The sequence below is a fragment of the Martes martes genome (assembly GCF_963455335.1).
Source record: "Martes martes genome assembly, chromosome: 5".
Classification (NCBI taxonomy): Eukaryota; Metazoa; Chordata; class Mammalia; order Carnivora; family Mustelidae; genus Martes; species Martes martes.
Window position 1 is genome coordinate 90,674,821 of NC_137892.1, and position 9,704 is coordinate 90,684,524.

The window sequence follows — 9,704 nt, forward strand, 5'->3', positions numbered from 1 at the left end:
GAAGTAAAGAGGATTAGGAAAATAGTGTTGATAAGAGGGAAAAGGGAGTTTGGGAAAGAATGATTTTGGAGATAATTTAGGAAGAGAAATGATTTTAGTTAGAAACATTAAAGCAGATGGTATGGCACCTTTGCGTACATGGAAAAATGAGACCAGAATGCACATAAGAAGTAAAGGTGGAGATACAGGAGCTATTTGAGTAGAGATCAAAGTTGAAACCTCAAAATGCAGACATTATTTTAAGTATTAATAAGGAAGCAGAGGCCAGACAAGAACATAAAAGAAAGATTTCCTGCAACTGGTAAAAGAGAGGAGGGAGGGGTGCCAGGGTGGCTCAGTCAGTTGAGTCTGATTCTTTTTTTTTTTTTTTTTTTTTTTTTTTAAAGATTTTATTTATTTATTTGACAGAGAGAGAGAGATCACAAGTAGGCAGAGAGGCAGGCAGAGAGAGTGAGAGAGGGAAGCAGGCTCCCGCCGAGCAGAGAGCCCGATGTGGGACTCGATCCCAGGACCCTGAGATCATGACCCGAGCCGAAGGCAGCGGCTTAAACCACTGAGCCACCCAGGCGCCCCGAGTCTGATTCTTGATGTCAGCTCAGGTCTTGATCTCAGGGTCATGAGTTTGAGTCCCACATTGAGCTCCATGCTGGGTGTGGAGCCTACTTAAAAAGGGAGAAGAGAAAGGGGTAAGAAAACCGGGATAGTGTAGTGTAATGAGAGGAGGGGAAGATACTTTTAAAACTTGATACTGTACTCATTCTGAGAAGTGAGTTGGCTATGACTGGAAGAACGCCACAGACGTTTTTAAAGTATGTTTTGAGGATTCAATGGTTGATTAAAAATGTCTATACACTTAGCAAAATATCTCTTGTCCTTCAAATGTATTGTCTTCCAGTTGAGTTTAGGGGTGATTGGGGATAGAGGAATTCTGTTCAACTAGCTATGCTCCTATTCCTTTCTTTTGGAGTATAAGGAAACCCAAGAAAAAATTACTGGGTAATACCTCTGTTACACTGACATGAGCCTTTTTCATTTTATTCCTAATGACAAACATTTCATCTCCTGATGTCTCCCTTCAGTTAGCTTTTATTCTTTGTAATGGTGAGTAGAAAGAAGTTTCTGATCCCTCAACTTTGTACTGAAGATTGGAGATGAAAATGCCTTAGAAATAGCAGTACGAGTGAATTTAATGCATTTTTCTGTGTATTTACAGATGGGGCGTGAGTGGGTTTGGTTCGATTCGGAGCAAGACGATCCCAATGACTCTGAGCTGAGCAACGACTGCAGGTCCCTCTTCAGCTCATGGGATTCCAGTCTGGATCTTGATGTGGGCAGCTGGAGAGAAACTGAGGAGCCAGGGGCTGAGGAACTAGAGGAAAGCAGCCCAGGGAGAGAACCTAGTGAACTGCTTATGGGGGACGGAGGCAGTGAGGAATCTCAGGAAGAGGCAGAGGAAGTCAGCCGTCAGAATCTCCTCCACTTTCTGTCTGAGGTAATGGGGAACCATTATTTCCAAAGTTGGGAGAGTCTCAACTTTCTAAGAGAGTGCTTGCCCATGCATACATTTCTACCACTCTTAATATTGTTTACTAAAATGCAAGCTCCACAGTGGCAGGAACTAAGTTAATTGTTACATCTCTAGGACTTCATGCTAATACACAATATGTGCTGAATATGTACTTTTTGACCGAATGTTCTAAGATCCCAGTCATAAGGAGCCCAAGGTCATAGGAAGTGGAATTTCTGTATGCAGAACTGCCTTATGAATATCTGTTGCAATTCATTTTTCAGAGTCATGGGAGGTGACACCCGAACTCTTGGAAGGTTATAACATTATGACTTCAAGGCAGTATTTTACATTGTCCTTATTACCCTGGTTTATGGTTGAAGGCCAGGGATAAACTGAATTGGATAGTTAATATTTATGTGGCAACTTCACACATTCAGGAGAACCTAAGTCAAGATAAATCTATATTATGTGTTGCTACTTCTTTCTGCAAAGTCTGTGGAGGAAAAATTTTCAACAGTTTTCTCGACTGCCACTCCCAGTTGATCAGAGTTGACACTTGACATGAAAAATTAGAGCACAAGCTCTTTGAAGAGGCAAGAAATATATCTATCTTGTTTACTATTAGGTTCCTAGCAACTAGTTCAGTGTCTGGGTATCTGAGTTATTTTATACATCTTATTTTTTTTTTTTTAAAGATTCTGTTTATTTATTTGAGAGAGCACAAGCCGGGGGTGTGTCAGAGAGGGAGAAGCAGCTTCCCCACTAAACAGGGAGCCTGATGTGGGGCTTAATCTCAGGACCCTGGGATCATGACCTGACCTGAAGGCAGATGCCTAATCTACTGAACTACCCAGGAACCCCTTTTTTATACATTTTAATTGATGGAATGAATGAATTAATCTGTTTGCATCTCAAACTGAGTCATAGTGGCAATGTAATCATGTAACGTTATTGATATATAGATAATGGTTTCCAGTGGTGTTCCTATGCATACTATGATTGCAGGTAGCTTATTTAATGGAGCCATTGTGCATTAGCAGCAAAGAATCAAGTGAAGGTTGCTGTCTTTCATCTGGTACCAGACAACAAAAGGGAAGGGAAATGGAAGCTATTGAGAAAGAAGAGTCATGGAGAGAGCCTGAACAGCCTTCAGCAAGGGTAGACCCCTTGGTATTTGAGAAGTCAGTGGGAGAAAATGGAAGGCCGGAGGTGGCTTCAGCACCCTCAGATATTTGTGTAATTGAGCGACTAACCACGGAGAGTGAAGAGGTGAGTGAGTAACTTAAACCAGCTGGCTGATTGGTCCTCTACCCAGGGAGGCAGAACACATAGTTACTGCATGTAGGCTAACCCCAGAAAGTTTGGGTTCCTGGGGGCAAATCCAGGTTTCAGCACCCTTAACTGTAAATGTTTTTTCACTGTAAATGGAATAGTGGTGCTCTCTCTACCTTAGGTTTGCTGTGAAGTTGAAGTGAGACATTTCATGTATAACACTTTGCTTAGTGCCTGCCTCATAGTGAGCAATCGATACACTTTAGAATGTCATTATGTTGAATATTAGACCAGCAGCTCCAGGGCCACAAGTCATACTGACAGGTTTAAAAGGATACAACATCCACCTAGAAATTAGTATATTGGTCTTTTATTTTTTCTTGGGATACAGAATCATAGTTCTCTGGCCAAATTGTTAACAAGAATTCATTGACTAAGGTCTGGTTAAGTCATCTTTCTCCCATCTCTTGTATAGCTTTATGTAATTGACCCTTTCCACCTTAAAGTCAGCCTTCATTTACCCCATGCAAGTAAAATTACCTTGCAGCTAGTAAGTCTCTTTCTAAAGAGCTCTTTGTTTCTTGGCATTCCCCGGGGAGGTTCAGGAAGAATCCAAAGAGGAGGACCAGGGTGAAGGGTATGTGTCAGAGGTGGAAGACCAGCCCTCTTCAGGTGAGTGTGATGATGGCTTCAGCATTCACGAGACTCCTCTGGTGGATATCCTTTTCAGCCGTGCTACCTCTTCAAAGTTGTAAGTATGGATTTTTATCCAAGATTGTTAAGATTCACACTTTTACTTCTGTTTATGCCTACTTGAATTCATTACCATGAACATGGATTACTTTTGTAAATTAATAAAAAGAAATTAAAATTTGGAGAACACTAGGAATAGAACTAAATATAACTTTATTGTATAAATAGAAGTCTGTTTTCCTCTTATGAAACAAATCTGTTTCAGGCGTCTGGCTGGCTCAGTCAGTAGAGTGTGTGACTCTTGATCTTCGGGTTGTAAGTATGAGCCCCATGTTAGGCAAAGAGCCTACTTTAAAAAAAAAAGTTTCATTGACATTGAGAATCTCTTTCATAAATAACCTTTCTCTCTTTTTTTTTTAAGATTTTATTTATTTATTCGAGAGAGAGAGAGAGAGAGCATGCGTATGCATGAGGCAGGGAGGGTCAAAGGGAGAGGGAGAGAGAAACCTTAGCAGACTGTGCTCAGCATAGAGCCTGATGTGGGGCCTGGTCTCACAATCCTGAGATCAGGACCAGAGCCAAAACCAAGAGTTGGATGCTTAACCGACTGTGCCACCCAGGTGCTTCAATCAACTTTCTCTTTAATTACTGTATTTATTCAGGAAACATTGCCATTCAGATTGTCCCTCAAGTCTAATACTGAAACTGTACTTCTTTCAAAAATACTTAAACAACTCCTTGTAACTTGTAATTAAAAATTATTTTGAAGTATTGATCTCCTTTGTTTCTTTTTTTTTTTTTTTTAAAGATTTTACTTATTTATTTGACAGAGAGAGAAAGATCACAAGTAGGCAGAGAGAGAGTGGAAAGCAGACTTCCCACCGAGCAGAGAGCCCGATGTGGGGCTCGATCCCAGGACCCTGAGACCATGACCTGAGCCGAAGGCAGCGGCTTAACCCACTGAGCCACCCAGGCGCCCCTCCTTTGTTTCTTTTTCACAGATCCTGGGAAATTGTTTGTATAATTGTCTTCTTATAAATAATTATGAAGCTAAAGAGTACACTGTAGAAACTTAATTTTTTTTTTTTTTTTTTAGTAAAGGGAATTTTTTTTTTTTTAAGATTTTATTTATTTGACAGAGGGAGATCACAAGTAGGCAGAGAGGCAGGCAGAGAGAGAGCCTGATGCGGGACTCGATCCCAGGACCCTGAGATCATGACCTGAGCTGAAGGCAGAGGCTTAACCTACTGAGCCACCCAGGCACCCGGGAATTTCTTTTTAAATCAGAAAAAAAAAGTTGTTTTTGTTATGGTAATAAATAGTTCCTTTTCTGGGCCTGGTCTTGTATCTATATACTGAGAGAAGATAGCATGAAGTGTTTTTTTAAGTAGCAGATTTCAAAATTCTGTTATGTAAGTAGAACACAGCTTAATACCTACGTTGTTGAAGAATTGCTTCCTTTGCTTTTCTGTAACGCCTTGTGTAAGTATGAACAGAGGACATATATGATGACTTTCCAGAAAACGGGAAATCTCTAATCGGGGACATTTTATCTCATGACATTTTAGTACCTTGAATGGCAAAATCCACATTCTTATTTTAGGATTTAGGATAAACATGGACTATTTATTAGAAAGCAATAGATAAGTAATTGAGTCTCCTTGGCCAGGTGACTTAAGGGAAATAGAAAGCTGAGATTTTGTGTTATAATCAGGCAAGCTTAAAACTACTTTGAAAGATAGACGTTCTCCAGGCTCCTCTTTTCTTGGTTTCCCTTAGTTGGTACTAACTCTCAGGAAAAAATAGAAGTAGAACCTGTGGAGCACCACTCTAAGGCTGCAGGTGCTTTCCATTCCCATGTTTTTACTTGTTGCCTGGCATGCATTTCCAAATAGGTGGAAATAAAGGTAAGCTAGAGATTATTTCTTAAAATATTGCAAAGGTGATCAATGATGAGGTTACAAAACCTAAGGCAGTACCTTTCATATAATGGGGACTTAATACCGTTTGTGTGGATATATGAACAAAAATGCCCTGGTACCAAGGAACTGTTATTAATTCTGGTCAACTGACCAGAAACAAAGGAAGAGGTTTGTTTTGGTCTTTAAATGCCTTGTTCTGATAGGGTTCTGGATTTAAGGACAGTTGATTTTTGTGTATATAATTTAGATGCAGATGAGATACCATGCAGATGGATAGTTGTTTGGAATTGTTCAACTTGAAGAAAGATAAAATGAGATGTGAGTTGTGCTCGAATGGACACACACCGTATGGTATATAAAACACAAAGAGGGTGTGAAACTTTAGGTGTAAGAAGAACCCATTTTGAGAGATTAATGCGATATATTAAGTGGGAAGTATAACATAATGTTAAACTTTGGAATAAAGAGAAAACTTGTCAACTGGGAAGATTATAAGATGAAATAAAACAATGGACAGTAGCACCTGGAAGAAAAAATAACTAGACCATTTAGCCCAGAGAAGGAAGGGGCATGAGGAAAAATGAATTTTTTTTAGGTATTTTCTTAGTGAAAAGGAAAAATACATAAATTGTATAGCATTCAGATGAAACAAAAGAGAATTCCCTAAGATGTGTAACCAAGTATTTCCATCTCAGGAAATGCAGGAGAAATACTTAATACTGTGGCATGTTTCTGCATAAACATAGGACCAGATTCATTTCTGAAATACTTAATACTATGAAATATGTGAGCACTTACTATGTGCCATGCACTTGGGGAGCATCAGTGAACAAAGACTACTTTCATACACCAGTTTTTTAGAGTCACAAGTGCTGAAGAGCAAATCAGCAAGAGTCCAAAAGACAGAAGCAACTGTAGATTGGTAGTAGAAAATAACTATTTCATTAGGTAATAGTGACCGGTAAGAGAATATATGTAGTGTTTGGGTTCTCTTATGGAAGGATTAAATATGTTTTAATTTCTGGTGTTAGTTCCTTCCCATATTAAGTAGGAGCACTATATAATGAGGAAATCTCTTTACCTACCTGGGAGAGACAGAATACCATATGTGAAGTTACTGTTTCCTTTCTGTCCTATTTTATCGCATAGGTCTGATATAGGCCAGAGTGACCCTGTTCAGGATCACTTGTTATTTAAGAAGACTCTCCTGCCAGTCTGGAAGATGATTGCCAGTCACAGGTAGGTCTCCAAGCCACTCTTGGCCTTCACAGTCACTCCTCTCATTTGAATGACTTTCCACAGTTTCTTCATTCTCTCAGAGTTTGTCCCTTAACAGGTTCAGCAGTCCTTTTCTGAAGCCTGTGTCAGAAAGGCAGGCCCCAGGATACAAGGATGTGGTGAAAAGGTAAGGTCAGTGGAAAAGGGGTCAAGAACAGTTGGTTGCTTTTATTTCTGTCTTTTCAAACTTTATTTCTGATCCATCCATCCATCCATCTTTCTTTCTTTCTTCCTTCCTTCCTTCCCTCTTTCCTTCCTCCCTTCCTTCATTCTTTCCTTCCTTTAGATTTTATTTTTAAGTAATCTCTACACCCAACATAATATGGCTCAAACTCACAACCCCAAGATCAAGAGTCACATGCTCCACCAATTGAGTCAGTTAGGTGCCCTGATCATTTCTTTATTTCATTTAGATTACTTACAAACTCAAGATATATTTTATATCTGAACACGTTTATAAAGTAATGGTAAGTTTGGTCTTCATTTGAGAAAGAATGCAGGGAACAAAAGGATAATAATAGACTTTTTTCTTTTTTAGTATTGATTTTTAAGTAACATCCATTCATTGTAATCTTCCATAGCCTTTGATAGCTTTTGGTACTTTCTTTTGGACCAAAGCTTTAAAAAGAACACTATATTCATCAAGCCATTATAAGTATGCTAAGGCAAAGATGGTAATACAAATGGCTATTATAAACATTGATAGCACTATTTTGGATTTTTATAGCATAATTAATTAAAAATGCTGTCATAAACCAGTGTTTTAATAGAGTATAAAAGATCAGGAAAGCACCTTTGGAGACAGACTCCTTCATTCTATATGTGAGGAAAGTAAGGCCCAGAGGTGCTCATGACTTGGGGTGATCAACAGTGAATAGCAGAGCTAGAACTAAACCCTAGATTCTTAACCTCTTAGTTCAGTCCTCTTTCTACACTGTTATGTCTTCCCTTATATACCGACTCTCTGTGTCATTAGTTATTTATCTAAACATTCACTTGATTCACACTCTTTTCCACAAAAGAAGAAAAAAATTCTTAGCTTTTCATTATATAGTAAGAGCAGCAGATTAAACAACTAGTATAGGACTACACATTGAATAGTCAGTAACTCCTCTGTGACAGACTAATCATTGGGCTCCTTACAACTTTGGTATGTGGGGCCAGTGCCCCTCCTACAGGGGTAGAGGATAGTAGCCTCTGGCCTCCAGAACTTGTAGCCTCTGGAGTCAGGCTGCCTCTAAATTGGAATCCAAGCTGTGTGACTTTGAGCAAGTACTTAACCTCTTTAGCATTGGTTCCCCACTGCCAGTTGGTGATAATAAGGTACCTAGCTTTTATAAGTTTACTGAGAGGGTCAAGTGAATTAATGTACAAAGTGCCTTGTACTTGGCAAGGTAAGCACTTGGCCTATTGTAAAAAGTCAAATGTTAGCTGCTGTTGCTATTTTATTATTCGATGGTAATTAAGAGCTGGTTCTCTAAGAGAGCATGTTAGGTCCCACATAAAGGTTTTGATTTCCTTTGGTTTCTCTTGGCCATCTGCAGACCCATGGACCTAACTAGCCTGAAAAGGAATCTGTCTAAGGGACGGATTCGCACCATGGCTCAGTTCCAGCGGGACCTGATGCTGATGTTCCAGAATGCTGTGATGTACAATGACTCTGATCATCATGTGTACCATATGGCTGTGGAGATGCAGCGAGAAGTCTTAGAGCAGATTCAGGTACTATATGTAGCGAGCTGTAAGAAAAAGGAGTACAACCTCTGGAATCTGATTTCAGAAAGTCTGTGAGAATAAGAACGATGTTAAGGTGACCTTGTGTTCTCAGAGTTTATGTTTTGTTTTGTTTGTTTTTTAAAAGATTTTATTTATTTATTTGACAGAGATCACAAGTAGGCAGAGAGGCAGGCAGAGAGACGGGGAAGCAGGCTCCCTGCTGAGCAGAGAACCCAATTCGGGGCTCTATCCCAGGACCCTGAGATCATGACCTGAGCCGAAGGCAGAGGCTTAACCCACTGAGCCACCCAGGCGTCCTCGCAGTCCCGAGTACAGCCCTCATTTGCATACTCACTTATGTTTATGTTTAGACGTGGTTAAAGGCCCTGAGGTATTGACATTGTACCTACTGCTTTGGAAAACTCTAAGCCTCTGTAGGACCAGCTTTCATAGACAGTGAAGTAAACTAGTATAGGAAGATAGGCAGCAGTGGAGGAGTCTCAAGAGAGATGGGGATAGGTGGGACACCTGGGTGGCTCAGTTGGTTGGGCAGCTGCCTTCGGCTCAGGTCATGATCTCAGCGTCCTGGGATCGAGTCCCACATCAGGCTCCTTGCTTGGCGGGGAGCCTGCTTCTCCCTCTGCCTCTGTCTGTGCTTGCTCACTCTCCCTCTCTCTCTCTGACAAATAAATAAATAAAATCTTTAAAAAAAAAAAAAAAAAAAGAGAGATGGGGATAGGTAAGTAACTGGAGTTCCTGTTTCCAGGGCCTCAAGTCAGAGGGCTAAACATGCAGACCAAAGCTATACCTGTTGATATTAATGTATGTTCACACTGTCCCATCTACAGGGGTAAGACTAAGACATGGTAGGCAGAAGATGACATTTGGGAGTTTCTTTTCTGGGAAGGACCATATTTAAAAGGAAAAAAAGCATAGTCAAACCTCATTGCAGAAAAAGAAAATTGCGTTCAAATCTCTATAGTTTTTAAGATTCATAGCTTGCTATCTACCTTGACTCTGTAGGTGCTGAATATTTGGTTAGACAAAAGAAGAGACTTAAATAGTTTGGAATGAGAACCAGCCAGCTATGTGGATGATGGAAAACGTCTGGATAACCAGGAGCTGCTGTCCTGACCTTTTCTGGATTTGGGACCTCTTACTGAGACTCAGAGAAGATCTCAGTACTTGTTTACCAGTTTTCTGTTGCTTTTCTAGTAAGAAAAATGTGTTAACTCACAAAGGTGTCTGTGGACATAATATAAAACGGGGAAAGCTGAGATCTGGGGTTATGCCCGTAAATGTTGCTCACTTCT

General features: G+C 40.0%; 2 protein-coding genes across 2 annotated transcripts; both read left to right on the forward strand.

The window, feature by feature from the left end:
• The first annotated feature begins 1,143 nt into the window (after window positions 1–1,143).
• On the forward strand, window positions 1,144–3,635 carry LOC308342874 (bromodomain-containing protein 8-like). The gene is made up of 3 exons (XM_080803543.1): window positions 1,144–1,492; window positions 2,516–2,779; window positions 3,382–3,635. The coding sequence occupies exons 1-3, from the start codon at window positions 1,190–1,192 to the stop codon at window positions 3,535–3,537; spliced, it is 723 nt and encodes a 240-aa protein (XP_080659669.1). The 5' UTR covers window positions 1,144–1,189; the 3' UTR covers window positions 3,538–3,635.
• Window positions 3,636–5,504: 1,869 nt separating this feature from the next.
• LOC308343328 (bromodomain-containing protein 8-like) lies at window positions 5,505–9,561 on the forward strand (the record flags this gene model as incomplete). Its single annotated transcript, XM_080804356.1, has 5 exons — window positions 5,505–5,512; window positions 6,547–6,636; window positions 6,734–6,802; window positions 8,220–8,397; window positions 9,415–9,561. The coding sequence occupies 5 exons, from the start codon at window positions 5,505–5,507 to the stop codon at window positions 9,463–9,465; spliced, it is 396 nt and encodes a 131-aa protein (XP_080660482.1). The 3' UTR covers window positions 9,466–9,561.
• Between the last annotated feature and the right edge of the window lie 143 nt (window positions 9,562–9,704).